Source organism: Rattus rattus, chromosome 3 (genome assembly GCF_011064425.1).
Source record: "Rattus rattus isolate New Zealand chromosome 3, Rrattus_CSIRO_v1, whole genome shotgun sequence".
Taxonomy (NCBI): Eukaryota; Metazoa; Chordata; class Mammalia; order Rodentia; family Muridae; genus Rattus; species Rattus rattus.
Window position 1 is genome coordinate 59,570,537 of NC_046156.1, and position 15,916 is coordinate 59,586,452.

Genomic DNA, 15,916 nt, shown 5'->3' on the forward strand with positions numbered 1-15,916 from the left:
CCTCCTTCTCAGAAGTAGCATTTGATTGGCTGCTGAAGCGCCTGACCATTAAGCCAAGTTCGCTTTTCTTAAGCTGTCACTGCAAAACTCCGATCTCTTGCTCAGACATTCCTCTGGATGCCACCGTTCTAAAAAACTAGACCTACCTACTCAAAACTCCTGTGAGAAATCTCTATTCTCATGATCTTTTTATAGGCGAGAGTCACCAAGTCTTCACATTCGGAATTCCTCCAACCCTCAGCTGTCTCTTCAACAAGGGTCTTAGTTGTATTTAGCAGGTTCGCTGGCAGGGAAAGCCACGTTGTGACTCAAATACTGTCACAGGACAAATGGAGTTAGAGCTCCTGTTTAGAGACTCAAGCACGTATTTCCTCATTTCTCTCCGGCTGAAGCTCAGCAAACGTTTCTTCTCCTTTTGGTAGCCTAGGCCCATTTATACTCTAGGAAAAGAAAGCACCTGGAAACAAAGTCCGTCCATGGCAGTCGAGTAGTAAAAGCAAAGGTGCACAAGTAGGTCGAACATGGCAATGACTTCTCTAGGATAAGAGTTTCAGATCTCACCACATTCTGGCTTGCGGACTGAAGTCTCTGTTGCCATTTGCAACAATGGTTTAACTGAAGCATCCCATTGTAGTTAGAAAATGAACGCATGGCCTGTATGCCCCTGAGCAGTGGCAGAAGGTGAGTCCTTAGTTTTTTCTGTATAATCACACAAGCCAGGATGAGTTCTCCAAAAAAAAAAATTAGCATTGGAATTTACCGGCAGCAGAGAGTGAGACATGGAAGGGAAATCAAAAACTTCATAGCCAAGGTCTTACCAGACTTCAGGTAAGAGTAATTCAACTTACAAAGTGATACACTTGTTTTGTTTTTGTTTTTTTTTTTTCCCTTCTCATTGTTTAAAATAAAATTCCTGAAATTATTAACTTTTATATGTATAATTAATAATTATTAACTATTATCTGCCCTCCTTGTGCTAAAGTTGGAAAAATAAAATAGGCTGTCCAACAGTATCACAGAATGTTTGATCTAAGTGAGTCTGAGGAGTGTTAGACACATGAGCCCTGGTCCCTAGACTTGGCAGAGACAGGTAGATTTGCCATTAGTGGCTGAGAGTGTACCTGCAGCTGAGATTTCCTGCTCAACCTCGAGCTTTAGGAGACCATACGTAGACAGGTGCGTTCTCTAGGCCATGCATTTCAATGTTTGAGGTACCATTTAACAATAAAAAGCAATGTTACACGCTTTTATCACGTGAGATTCTGGGGGGCTATTGGGAGAAGGTGGTTAGCAACATCAGATGAAGGATGTGACGTGATCAGGAAACTGGGCACTCAGTTATCTCCAGGGCTTTCCTCTCCAGGGTAAGCCTACTCGAAGCCCATCCTTCATGTAAGTGTGCTGGTAAATGGTAAACAGCTGTGCTGTGGAACCTGCACTCTTTTGTATGCGTTAGGACATCAGCTAGATTAGTTGAGACACCAAAACCTGTAACTGATCCAAAGAAAGAATCAAAGGCCAATAGAAGCTATTTGGTTTCGTTCTTAAAGATTTGTGAGAAATGATAGGGAAAGCTCTTTAGGAGTCAGTCTGTTGATCATTGTACTAAATTTCCAAGTTAGAACCAGATCCTACACATGCATGTTTGTTTAAAGAAGAGGAAAGGAATTTGTGTAAAGAAATCGAAACAAACAAACAAAACCCAACCTTGCACTCTTCTGTAGCAGTGCGATGGGGCCTTTGTTAAGTCTTAAAAATCTGTTCTTGCTCTCCTTGCTGAAGAGAAGTAGCAAACACAGGCTGATTCGAGAACTAGTTGCTGTAGTGCCATCCTTTAATGTCCCTCCAAGAGCATGCTTCTTCTGTTCCTTGAAGAAAAGACACCACCAATGGAGGAGTCCTTGACAGGATAGTCACTTTATAAGACAGAGACTCGCATGTCTTACCAGGATGGCCCTCATTTATGCGTGGCCTGGGACTTTAAGATGGGTGAGACACTGACTAAACAACCTGCTGGAAAAGTAGACAGGGGAGTCCTACTGAGGCTCTGTACCCGGGGTAGTCATTTGATTATAATTGGCTTTTCGGTCATTGAACACAGCTTCTTGGTAATATTCACGCTGGACAGCCCTCTTAGGAAACACACATTTGAAAGACAGGGGTACATCATAAAGAGGCTTGGCTGCTGGGAATAGAGCTCTGTTACTAATTTACCAAGACCAGAATCTGCCAAAAAAAAAAAAAAAAAAAAAAAAAAGTCAGCAGAAGCTAAGGAGAAGTGTAAGAATCTTGACATCAATACAGTACGGAAGGGGATGGATGCAGGAGAAGCTTTATAGAGAATTTCATCTTTGATTCTCATGCAGCATCATGATACTGAGCCTGCAAGACCTCATCTGTGATGTGAAAACGTGAGTTTTCCAATAATGAGTGCAGGGCAGACTGCCTGGGAATTAAAGTGAGGTGGACCAGGGAGGGCCATGCTGGCTCCTTGAGGAAGGAGTTGCCTTACACACTTACACTGACTGTGAGCTTCAACTCTTCAAATTCATTTTCAGAATAAGTTACACATGACCCCGCCATGTTTGAAGTTACGGTGGGAATAAATAACTTAAGGGAGATAATGACCATAGAGTGGTATTTGGGGAGAACGCCTTGGCCCTACCCAGTTTTCACATGACTAAGAGCTAAAAGGAAAATGCATAAAGTTTCCTATGAAGCTTATTCATGCATAGTGGCATTTCATAGTGGCACTAATTTGATGTTGACAATGGCAGCTTTTCCAAAGGGATCACCCTGGATCCCTGAGAGCCTAGGCTTTCCCACACATCTTATAAAGCAGCAATTCAGAAAGAAAGGCATGCAGGTAGAATTGGTAACATCAGGGCTACCTCTTAGCCCTGCTGCCCAGGTTTAGTTAGGTTATGTCCTCCAGCCTTGCTAGCCCTCAACCTCTTGGCCCAAGGATCACTTCAGTTCACCAGCAAGAGCAAAGCAACACTGTCTAAGGATAAGGCCCAGTGATTACACAGTGTACCGAGCAAACCCTTTGATCTGAAGTTCACAAGAGCTGCCTGGAACAGATAGCAACTTCTAACCCTAATTAAAGTCACATAACCAGAGGCAAAAGCAGGTTCCAACAGATAGGCTGGCACCGAGTCCACATTCTTAGTCACCATGCCATCCTCAATTTAAAAATACCACAGAAGTGTGAGTCTCTGCCTCACTGGTGAGAACACCTTGTGCTTGCAGACTGCTTAACTTTCAGTGACACTGAAGGTGTTAACTTTAAAGCCTTGGTTTATTTCTGCGTACTTTGTAAAATCATACTGCTAGTAGAAAACAAATAAGTACCCATAAAGAGCGTGGTATTGTCTCCATTCTGTGTGCTTCGGAGCCTAGGAATGTCTAAGAAGCACACTGAGAATGCCCACTGAGGGCTTGAATATGAGAGCGATGACATTTGTCACGTGTGTATGCTGACATGTAAAACTTCGTCTCAAAGAAGCAAGGCTATTGGAAATGGGCAGGTCATTAGCTCTCAGGGAATCTCATACATTACCAAACATGAGCAGACGGTCAGTTCTGAAAGCATTGTTATCTTCCACTTAAACTAAAATGTTCAACTAGCCCAAGATAGTTATGAAGGGAGTCTTCAGTTGCCTTGTAAAACTCTTGAAAAAGGGATTCCTTTCTAAAACATTCTTTTCTCTTTGTCTTGGAGGCGGGGGGTGAGGGTAGGGTCTCACTGGCCTCAAACAAACTGTACAGCTGAGGAAGACCTACACCTCCTGACGCTCCTGCTTCCACCTTCCAGGTACTGGGGTAACAGGTGTGTGCCACCAGGCCTGGTTTTATGTAGAGGTGGGCCTCAAGCCAGTGAACGGCTTCACTAGGCAAGGACGCTTAACGCTGAGCCACATGGCAGCCCATTAAAAAATTGAAATCATAACAGAAAGAATAATGTCTAATGACCACGTCTAAATAGGAGCTTGTGTGAGACAACACACGCATTTACTCTATTTTCTTTCGGGTTTTGGCTTTATTCTCAAACACACATTTTCAGCATTTTTAGTTTCAGCAAAGAGCAGAGTAACTAATTAAGCTCCACTAAGGTAAAAACAAAACCTCCATGTAGTAGAAGGTTGGGATGAGTGGGCATATTTTTCTCTTTTCTTTTAAAAAAAAGATTAATTATTTTATGTGTTTGAATACCCTATCTACATATATACCTACAGGCCAGAAGAGGGCATTGGATCCCATTACAGATCTCTCTAGCCCAGGCATATTTTTCTTTTATCTGTATCAGATTTCTGATGAAGCCAAAAACAAGGCACCCTGTCCCATCCCACTATTTAAAGAGGAGTAGCCAAAATATGGTTCTAGCAGCTAAAAGTTCCCCTATCTTCCTCCTGGAACCTGGTGCAGGATGACAGGGATATGACTCAGCACAGAGACGACAGCACAGCACAGCACAGCACAGCACAGCACAGCACAGCACAGCACAGCACAGCACAGCACAGCAAGAGTGCCATGAGAGTGCTGATGTCACAGAGCTGTCTTGCCCTCTCAGAGTCATTTTCTAGTTCTATAGGGAGACAATGAGCAAAGTTGCTTTCCCGATCTGCCAGGGAGTGGCAAACTTCATTTTCTTTGCAGGGGGAGAAATGCCATGTTGACTGTGGGACGGGGACGAATTTTCTTAAATATGACACAGGTGTCAATGGTGTGGCATTCGGGTTGTAGTGGGTTCCCGAAGCAGCTCAGGCTTAGGGAAGATGTCAGTCACCTCTGCTTACCAGGACCCTGGGAGCTGGTTCTGCCATTTAAAGAAGTAGTTGGAGGATCTTGCTGTACGCTGACTGCAGGGGGTCTCTAAAGATGCGGGGTGGGAGAGCTGCCTCCTGGTTGGTGGCAGACAGAGTCCTGCTCTCCTGTGAAAGCAGAGTTCACAGTGAAGCCTGGAACCATTTATGCTCTTAGAACTGCACATTTACCCCTTAACCGCAGTCCACTGATGAGAAGAGAAGGTCATGGCAAATGCACTCGCACAGACTTGCAGGCTCTAAGAATTGGAAGGTAGATGTGAAATGCTCACTTTCTGCTTGGTGTGCAGTAGTTCGGGCTTCCTGAGAAAGGTAAGAAGTACAGCCGTTCTCGCTGTGGACGGCATCCTTCGTGTTCACATTTCATCTCTGAGGATCTGACTGAGCTCAGGATGGAGATCTTTGGTCATGGAAGAAGCAATCAGATTTGTCACTATAAGAAACTGAGATCTGCCATCCTGAGTCCAGACACTTGATTGACTAACCCAAATCTTGCCAGAACCAGCTTTGTAATCTTAGACTAACCACAGAGTCTCTTTGAGTGGCCCAGGTCACTCAGTAGAGATAAAAGAGGATTTTAACAGGTTGGTTGCGGAGGTGGGAGAAAACTAGATCTTAATGTTCCCTAATTTGGCAAACTCCATGAGATACAAAACTATCACAGTAGATATTCTTTGATGTTCTGAGGGAGGGATCAGTAATGTGGGTCACAGTTCTTAATATGGAATTTCATCGATGATCTTTTATTATAATCAATTTTAAAAGGAATAAACGCTACATGTTGGTACCATCCTGTATGGTAGCTACTAGCTACACGTGGCCATTTAAATATAAACTCCTGACCACAATCTTCTGTCTAAAGCAGTGTAGATACAGAACAGACACTGAGCACTGTCATCCTCAGTGAAGTCTGTCTTGCCCACCCTGGATCTTTGCCCAGACCTCTAACTGCAGCTTCTTGTCCCTTGCAGCAGGATATAGGTGCTTGTACTCTAGGGAAACCAGCACATCATTGGACGATGAATGAATGAGACTCTATAGTGTTTGAGCAGAGCAATGCAGAGAATCTTCCAGGCAAAGGATGTTAGCACAGAGAGAGAGTGTGTGTGTGAGTGCTGTAGAGGGGTGGTTAGAGGAAGGAATTAGAAAGCCCCCGGGTCACCCTGTGCCTCACATCCTGATCTGGACCTCTGTGAGATGCAGAACCCCAGAGATGACTTCCTCAGAGATAACATCACCCTATGCACACACAGACCCCATCCCAACAGTGGAGGAGTGTGAGAGGAGAGGGGCTGCCCAGATCTCAGGAAATGAGGGCCCTGCTCATCAGTCAGTGGTGGGAGAAAAGTTAGTGATTCTGGCCATGTTAAGAGGACATTACTCTGTAAGCAGAATGGAGAAAAATTCATTGAACTAGGAAAGAGTTACTCTAAAGGCTTCCGAAGTATAGCTGGATAGCCAAAGTGAGTTTCTTTCGAGGTTTACCCTTAGTATTAGAAAGAAAGTAATGCTGACATAGAAGGCTTGGCTCAGTCTTCCCTTCCACTGGAGGGCCAAGAGCACGAAGAATGGAAGAAATCAGAGGTAGACGGCAAAGTGTGTAATTGTACCTGCCGTCCGTCTGTCAGCCATCTGTGAAGGAGTCACCTTTCTCTTCTGGACTTTCTTCCAGGTGCTACTGCAGGCGATGAGACTGAAGATACAAGCACGCAGTTCACAGACAGCATTGAGGAGGAGGCTGCACACAACAGCCACCAGCAAGTAAGTCGGTGTCAGGTGTGAGGGTTTCCAGGGTGGACGGCACAGTCTCGGATCTGATTCTCACCTCCAGCCTTAGTGCGCTGGGAGTGAGAGGACATCTGTTATGTAACCCGCTCCCCGTTCTGCTCCCCGTTCTCCCTCGCTCTTTCTCTGTTCAGACTATTTGTTTTTACTACCCCCATTTCTCATTTCTGCTTCTTACCCCTCCCTACCCACCTTTGTCCCTGTTTACCGTCTGTAGCTTTAGCTGCAGAAGAATTTTCACTCACAAGACAGTGAATGCTTCCCCTCTTTGGCTTTTATGGGCAAACGATGAAGCAGAAAACGGGGAGGCATTGAAGAGCTGTCTAGGGGAACAGCAAAGCCTCGGGCCTGCCTGACGAGAGTGCTGGCTGAGAAACTCCCAGAGGATCGGAGGGCCTCCATGGCAGGGATCTTTCTCAGTGAAATAGAAGAGAGATTTGCTCTGTCTTCTGACAGGCGACCCAGTAGCCAGCCCTGCCAAGCCTCAGAATTTGGCACTGGCCCACCATCAGAGAAAGTGTAAGGTCTCAAGGCCAAGACTGAACATCCTGGATCTCAGAACCTAAGTCACCTTTAGTGGTCATGGAACTGAGTGTGTCTCCCCCGCCTGGTGACATTTTAACTGTCACATCTAAATGCCTGTGGCTCTTAAGTTGTTGCAACGATGAGGATCATTGCTAGAAAGAAGCTGGACTTTCCTAGTGCTATCTTCCTTGGGGCCACTAGGAACACTAGTAGGGGAAACAAGGCTTAGGGGTCTGCCTGTACATTTTCTGTGTGAGAAAAAAGGAGACCTCCATTAAGCTGACAGGAAGAGGCCAAGTGCCCACAGACCCTGACTGAATAGGATCTGGTATCCTTAGGGGCTCCTGAGGGCCCAAGTTTGTCTGGCACATCAGACATCATCACAAGTTTCTTTACTTTCTATCAAGATCTCCGTTCTGTTGCTGTAGCCATGACAACCCTTTACTCCTCCCTCGAACATTTTGCATTAGCTGCTCTTCTCAGTTTGCTTCTTCTGAGTCCTCCTCACTGACGAATCTGCTACAGTTTTAATTACACATACCGCTGCCTGGGTGCACAGACGTCTTTGCCCCTCCCTCCCTGATTTCATCAAGGACCTTTGGGTGAGAGAATATACAGGACGGGCAGAAGTCTACTCTAAAACGGATTGGGATGTTGGCCGGACACAATGGTTATAGCAGCTGTGGGGCAGGAATAGCGTCAGGTTAAATAAACAGAAGACCCTGATGACCACCATCGGATTCAGTGCTGTGCTCTAACTACTCCTGCTGCTGCAAGCCTTGCAGGAAACCTGGTTTGTAAAGCCCTTTCTTCCCCAGTTTCCTTTCCTACAGCCTCACACCAAGATGACCGGACTCTACTTTGAGAAGGTCAGTACCTTCTACACGCATCCTGGAGTAGACGTTTGCTCTGGGCATCGCAGTTCTTGTCTTGGTACTTGGCGTAGGAAGTGCTCAGTGTGATTGTAGGTTAGCCAACCTTCAGATCAGGGCTTTATTCTTATCTTAGTAGACAAGTATACCCACTGGATGAGGAATCTTTGGAGTAAGCACCATTTTTCTTCCTATCACCTTTTCTTGAAAACTGATTTCCAGCTTTGAGTAGGAAGAGCCTTGGTGTACGACATTGTATATGAAGCTGCTTGTGAGTTCAGTTCATCTTCTGCGGTTTGAGTTGTGACTCTCCTGTTATCAATCAAATAAAGCTTGCTTTGCTATAACCACCGTGTGTCCAGATTCTAAAGATTCGTTTGCTTGTTTCCAGGGAAATGGTCCTTCTAAGATTAGCCTCTGAACTCTTTTTTTTTTTTCTTTTCTTTTTTTCGGAGCTGGGGACCGAACCCAGGGCCTTGCACTTGCTAGGCAAGTGCTCTACCACTGAGCTAAATCCCCAGCCCCATCTGAACTCTTTCTTATTGTGTACTTGGGAGATAAACTTCACCGTTGGCTCCACTCCCTCTTAACTTAGCTCTGCGCACTTTCCCTAACAAACACAGCCGCTCTGTGTTCCTGGGCAAGAGTCAAAGAAAGCCAAGCTTGTTTCCTCATTTCTAGGAAGTCAGCTACCTCAGAAAGCCTGGCCATGATAGTCGTCTTCTCTAGATATATTACTCACAAAATTCCTGTCTCAAAAAGTGCCTAGGAGGTGCCACAAAGGACACTGGAGAGAAGTCAGCCATTGCGGTTCGTTTGAACATTCGCAATGCAGGGAAAAACTCATCAGAAGTCAAGTCCACAAGCAAAGAGCGCAGGAAACTAAACCCGAACAGAAAAGCTGTTTTAGAGTAGTAATATTTTATCATCAAATCATAATTAAATACAGAGTACAATGTAATGATTTGATATACACATATATCAAAATAGTGTGAAATAATATAGTGAAATAATTAAGCCGAGTTAATCACTACAAGTGTAATCAAGTACAATGTGCACTCGTGTACATTTATTTTTTATGGTGAGATATTGAAATTTACTTAGTTATCTTAAAACATGCTTAATGCTAACTCTGGTTACCATGTTGAACAATTGATGTCAAAGCCCATTCCTTCTGTCGGGATGAAGCCTTGTGACTTCCTCCTCCCCACACCAAACTCTGGTCACCACCAACCGTTCTTTCTGCTCCGGTTGGCTCAGCTGTGTTAGATCCCACGTGTAAGTCACGTAAGGAAGATGGGGGCTCTTTGTTCTCTGTGAGCCTAGTGTTGCGGGTTGCCCTGTGCTGTTTGTATTCTGATGTTAATTCTGCTTCCTCAAGAGGGGCTGCTGACAATGAGGGATAGATCAAGTACTCAGGCGATCTCATGTGAACCTTCGGCCCATTCTAACTGGTCCAATAAAGGCTGGAGCCTGTCATTGGGCAGTGGAAGGGAAAGGTGGGACTGGAGGTCTCAGAGAAGAGAGAGGAGGAAAGGGGATGAGAAAGAGGAGGCGGAAGGAATATGGAGCAGAGCTACAGGGCCTGGAGAAGCTGCAGATAGCAGGGGGTCTCATAGCTGGGGATAAATTAGTGCAGGGAGAGATCTGCCCAATCCAGACACAGCTTACAAACATAATAACTGGGTTGTGTGTGTTTTGATATAGGCTTATCAGGGTAAGAAATTACCACAACAGCCCGATGTTCTCCAGATTTAAGCAAATAACAGGATATTCCCTCTTTTTCAGACTAACTAATTTTCCTTTGCTCATGAATTCATAGACACCCCGTTGGCTCCATGTTGTAGCATCTGTGAATAGTGTTGGAGTGGGCGTGCCCAAATCAACTCAGGAAGTACACCCAGAAGTAGAGAACCTGGGCCTCAGAGTAGTTCTGTCTAGTTTTTTTTTTTTTTTTTAATCTTCCTCATAATGAATGAGTGCTCTTTCTTACTCTTCTTTCCTTATTCGTGTGTGTGTGTGTGTGTGTGTGTGTGTGTGTGTGTGTGTGTGTTTCTGAGGAGAGAGCCCAGAGCCTCCTGCATGTTGTCTTTCTTATAAAACACACAACAACATTCTGATACACATGAGGTGAGAGCTCCTTGTGGTTGTGTTTCTTATTTTCCTAATGATGACCAACCCTGACTTGAGAAATGATGGCTTCTTAATATCTTTAATATTGTCTGAAAATCGAGACGCATGAAACGTGAGGAATATGAAGTGAGAAGGTGAAAGCCAAGCAGCTCCGTTCAAGCAAAAGTGCAGATCTGAAGTAGGTCTATGAAATATTCAAAAGGTTAAATTCTAGAGAAGCGATGGCACAAGGGGGTTAGGCGATACAAAAAGCCACGAAGAGGAGTATAATTTAAAATCGGACCCAGAGGCGTCACACTGGTATCACACACACTGGGTTTTATTTGAGGAAAAGAATGGTGATACTTGCTTTTCATAGATGTTTGTAAAAGCTAATAAAGAGCCTCGATCCCAATTCACTTTTTGTATATTTATATCTAAACTATGAAGTTAGTTTAACAAATAAACAAAAATGTTTCTTTCAGAACTATGAAAACTCCAATTAGGCTGGACAATGACCAGCTCTCTACCTGATGCATTCAGCCTGTGGCCCGCATATGCCCCAGAAAAGCTGTGAATGCAGCCCTGCAAATTTGTAGATTATAATATGTCATATTGCCATATCATAATATCGGACACCTCTGGGTCTATGAATCATTGCAATGATTTGTTTTCTTATTTTAAAATGAGAAATCAGACCAGATGAGCCTTAAGGTCCATCTGGCATCCATATTTCATGAACCAAAATGTTTCCCTTTAAAAGAAAACAGGTATGCTGAAATCAATAAAATACACACACAGGGAGGTGTTTTATTAATGGATAGGCCTCATTAAAGCTGGACACTATTTTCAAGCATAAGGTTAAGAAAAGAGTGATTATTTTGTCCCTATTCAAGTCTAATGGTGATTTTTGTTAAGGTTGTTGCAAATAGTTTATATAGAGAGGTAGGATTACAAAGTTTACTCATTTATTTTTACTTACCTATTCATTATTTTGGGGACCTTTGAAAGGCCTCACTATGTAGCCCAGGGTAGCCTTGCTTCCAGTTCTCCTACTTCAGTCTCCCAAGTGCTGTAATTAGAGGCATGGGCCACCCCTCACCACACAAACCAGTATTTGACTATTCAGTGTAAGGAAAGCTATGGTAATAAGCCTTCAAAAGTGTCCTGCCCAACACCTAATCTTTTTTTTTTTTAACAAATGCTGGGTGGTACATGGAGAGGAGGCATCAGCTGACTACACTTGGCAGCAATCTTAGAGACGGATATTGTCTGTAGTCTGGACACAACAGGACACAGATAGCCCAGATGGGACTGAATGCCTCTAGCTATGTCTGTGACTCTCTTCTATGTGGCTGCATATCACCTGGCAATTTCAATTGCTATGGCCCTAGATGGCATTACAAGTATGCTATGTATGATCACTACCAGAAACCTGCAGCATAAATATGACCTAGCTTTGTTAAGAGGACTAGCAAAGGTCACCACTATAGCTTTGGGACCACCCAAGCTGCTCTATCAATCACTGACCCATATACCTTTTTCTGAGTCCTAGTCTGTTGGATATGTCAGTGACCTAAATGAATGCATAAAACATAATTAATTATATGAGTCATCATTAGTCAGGTGACCACCACACGGTTTATAGAGATGCACATTACCTATTTTAATGGTTTTGTAATTGGAGTATGATTCTGTATAACCAGAATAAATTTATAAGTGACAAACATGACTCACAATATTGAGAGAGATAAAAAGAAAACAGAAATTACTGTAGGGGCAGTAGAGAGTAGGAGTCGAAATTGGCCTGAAGTTGAGTGTAACCTCCAAATACTGTCACTTAGAGGAAAGAGAGGTCAGAGTGACGGGGAAATATGGGAAGGTCTGTTGAGATTTGTGCCATGGTGCCTGCTTGCAAACCTAGCCCTTGGGAGGATGAGCCAGGAGAATCAAAAATTCAGTCTGGGTACTAGTGAGAGTGAAGCCAATATAAGCTATAAGGCAAAAGACAAGGAGGGAAGGAGGAGGAAGACCTTACACCAAAATAGTCAAATACTGTGTAGCACCACACCCAGATTTTGAGTCGTTCTAACACCCTCTTAAAGGTGTAGGAATCACCTAGAGATAAGTTCCATGTATATGATAAGAAAGTCTAAACACTCACAACATCCCACTTGGGAAGAGCACCCTAAGGTCAGTTTTGAATGAAACTTTTCGGAGTGACATCAAGAGGATCCTTATGAAGAAAGGCATTGTGAAATTTTCCACTGTGTTTTCTTCTGTCATGCTTAGATTTATAGAGAGAATTTAGCTGACAGCATGGCATAAAGGTGATAATGGAAAAAGAAAACTGGGTGCCCAGTGGGGTGGCTTCCCTCAACTCCTCAGTGACTATAGAGTGTGATTCTCCTACTGTTGGTAAAATTAGCCTTGCTTTGCCCTGCCTGTAGCCCCATGACCTTAATTCTGGGACTGGCTGCTGGCTGCTCCTTAGAGCCCTGAGTCTTCATCTCCTCGTTGGAATCTGAGTTTCAGGCAGGGGCTTAGCCATCAAATCCTGGCATCTTGGGCCATGATCTTCACAGTCAAGGAGCCCACGTTCTAGGGTCATTAAAGCGACTTGACATAGAGGCAGACTATCAGGGGACTCCAACCCTATGAAGAGAAGCACTGTAGTATTGGTCAGATCAAGTTAATCCCCATTTGTTTGCATTCAGGGTGTGTGTGTGTGAGTGTGTGAGTGTGTAAGTGTATGTGTGTGAGTGTTCTCTTCTTCCTATAAGAAGTCTTTCCTACTCACTACATGTGTCCCTCCCTCCCAGGCCTCTTATGACTGACTTGAACAAGAGACCATTCCATTTTGTCTTTGTTTCCATTAGGAGCTGCCCTTGCTTGTGTTCTTGAGTGAACTCCAGTGACCTAACTTCTTGAAACCCTGATTCTCTTTCAGCTCATCAAGGTGTCTTTGGAGAAAAGCCTGACGACCATGGAGACCCAGAACACATGTCTTCAGCCCCCTTCCCCAGTAGGAGAGGATGGTAACAGGCATCTTCAGGAGGAAATGCTCCACCTGAGGGCTGAAATCCACCAGCACTTAGAGGAGAAGAGAAAAGCTGAGGCGGAACTCAAGGAGCTAAAGGCTCAAATTGAGGAAGCAGGATTCTCCTCCGTGTCCCACATCAGGTATGTCCTCACTTTCCCCCAGACCACATGCTACCACAGCCAAAAATTTGCCTCTCAAGGCATTGGTGTCTCACCAGGTCATCCACATCACAGGGTCTATGCCTTCATACTTCTCTATACTCTTTAGAGAAAGTTAATAGTATTAGATATTGCTAGATAGTAACTTTGTTACTAAAGCAGTTTGGACTTAATTCAGTATAAGTATGCTCACTATTAATGTTGATATGTATATGAATAGACAGAATCTACCTTAGTTGTATGGGTGCAGACTTCTGGATCAGTAGCTTCACCTACCCAGGAAGCTTCAATGCTGTATACAGAACCAGAAGAGCCTATGGGTAGGTGTAAGGATCTGAAAACTCACTGAAGGAAGACTCCAGACTCAGACATTATGCAAAGACAAATAGGGTTGATTCTGAAGAAACATCTAGCATGCAAGATTTACCATTGTTCATAATGACTACAGGAAACAAAGTCATTCGAGTCCCTTTTATAACAGAACTGTGTAATTGCTTCTGAAATAGTAACAGACTTCTAAAACTTAGGGCACATTCCAAGAGGCTACACAAACCATTAACCAAAGGTCATACAGAAGATATATATACACCACAGGACCCCAGGTGCAAAATCAGGAGATAAGATGTTGACTGGGTTTAGCTAAACAAAATTTCAAGGATGGCTTAGTTACAGTCTTAAACTTTCCATGACCCTATAAGCTAGTAACAAATGGCGAAAGTTAGACCAGATAATTGCTCCTAGTTTATATGCACATAGGTATTCTCTGTTATGACTTCTATTCAATGGTTGAATGAATTTATGTGCAGACTTGTAGTGATCATTTTACCATGTGAACATAACGCTCTGAGAACAAAGGGCAGAGATAAATGCCCTTTGCTCCCAGACTTCAACTTAGAGCTGTTTAATTCTTGCTGAGACAGAGCAAAGGCTACTTTCCCTATTACCACCACCATCACCACCACCATCCCCATATCCCCCACCCCCGTGTCACTTTGAGGTATTAACTGGAGGCTGCAGCTTCCAACCTCAAAGCGACTCAGACAGGCAGATCAGCAGCAAAGCAAAGTACCTTAGCATGTGTTTGTGGCCCAATTTCTGGGTGGAAATAAAATGGAATATGAAAGGGAACTCCTCAGAGGAAGGTTTATACTACTAAACTCCCTCCCAATACCAAAATAAAGTTGAATTGTGGGATTACAACTTTAATAATTGCTAAGGACCAGCCTTGGCTTAGTTGGGGTCCTGAGGAAGGTGTGTTTAGGATTGGCAAAGAATGACTGAAAGACAATTATGGGTCCCAGCTGACAGTTTTGTAGTTTGCTCAAGATGGCTCCCTAGACAGATCTCTATAGTCTCTTGGCTCTGTAGTCCACGCAAGATAGCTTTCTACTTGAGACCGCTCTCTCTCAAGACAGGTCTCTCTGCTTGAGACGGTTCTCTTGCTAGAAAAGATTCTAAAAACTCTCTAGGTAGCTCATGGGTTTTCTGACTAAAGTAAAAAACTTGCTAGACAAAATTCTTGGGTTCTCCAACAAAAGTCAGAAATTCTGCTAGAAAAATTCCAGAAGAGTTGTGTTCACTCTCCAAGCAGTTCTCTCTGGGTAGCCCAGTTTTCTCTCTTGCAGCCCAGTTTTTTATTTACATATCAATTCAGTCATTTACTCCAGATTCCCTTTTGAATATCCCATGAATCAGCACTTTATGACCTTAGCCCCTGGGTTCTTAGAACAAGACAGCAAGTACATTTTTTTTTTAATGGAAAATTAATTCAGAGATCCGCCTGCCTTTGTAACCTAGCTGGGTAGGATGTCATTCTGAGATCACCATTCCTTCCATGCCTGGGCCTAAACTTGCTCTGTCTCAGGCTAACCTTGAACTCAGGAATCTGCCTCCCTTTGCAAGCACAAACAATAAACTTAGCTGGGTGGGATCTTGCCCTACCATCACTATTCCCTAAATCTCTCTCTTTTTTAAAAAAAGATGTTTTATTTTTATTTTCTGTATATGAGTGGTCTATCTACACCTGCCTATCAGAAGAGGGCATCGGATCACATTACAGATGGTTGTGAGCCACCATGTGGTTGCTCGGATTTGAACTCAGGACCTCTGGAAGAGCAGTCACTGCTCTTAACTGCTGAGCCATCTCTCCAGCCCTCCCTAAATCTCTTTATCTCCTCTCCTTCCTTAATCTTTCTGACAAGCTCGCTCACAGAGCAGCTGCTTCTGTTCTTTTAGGTCTATGAAGCCTCTCATATAATTCATATTGTATCCTATTTTGCATAGTTGAGAAATTATACATTCTTGAACTCACATTTTCAGTTCTTTGCTCCAGCCTTAAGGAGCATTTTGCTAAGGACATTAGACACACTCTCACCTCCCAGGCTCATGCTGCTTCTAATTATCATGGAGTCATTAACCTTAAAGAGAGATCATCTTCTGAAGGAGGGACATAAAGGAAATTACATATATCATTATACAAACAAGCCTCACACCTAGCAATTGTCAACACTCATAGAGGTCCACTGCCTGCTTGCTCTGGTCCAGGGGCAGGAACTGTGTTACACAGTCCCTTTCACAGTGGCCATGCAGGCCTCA

The 15,916-nt window shown here is 43.7% G+C and overlaps 1 protein-coding gene and 1 non-coding gene across 2 annotated transcripts in view; one reads left to right on the forward strand and one right to left on the reverse strand.

Moving 5' to 3' along the window:
- LOC116896485 (myomegalin) overlaps window positions 1–15,916 on the forward strand; it is a 196,427-nt gene that overhangs the window by 149,807 nt on the left and 30,704 nt on the right. Inside the window, exons 25-26 of the mRNA XM_032897650.1 lie at window positions 6,499–6,587; window positions 13,071–13,303. Coding sequence (XP_032753541.1) covers window positions 6,499–6,587; window positions 13,071–13,303 — 322 coding nt within the window. The remainder of the gene's footprint in view (window positions 1–6,498; window positions 6,588–13,070; window positions 13,304–15,916) is intronic.
- LOC116897473 lies at window positions 14,841–14,903 on the reverse strand. Its single transcript, XR_004387499.1, has one exon. It is a non-coding gene; the product is annotated as a U7 small nuclear RNA (small nuclear RNA).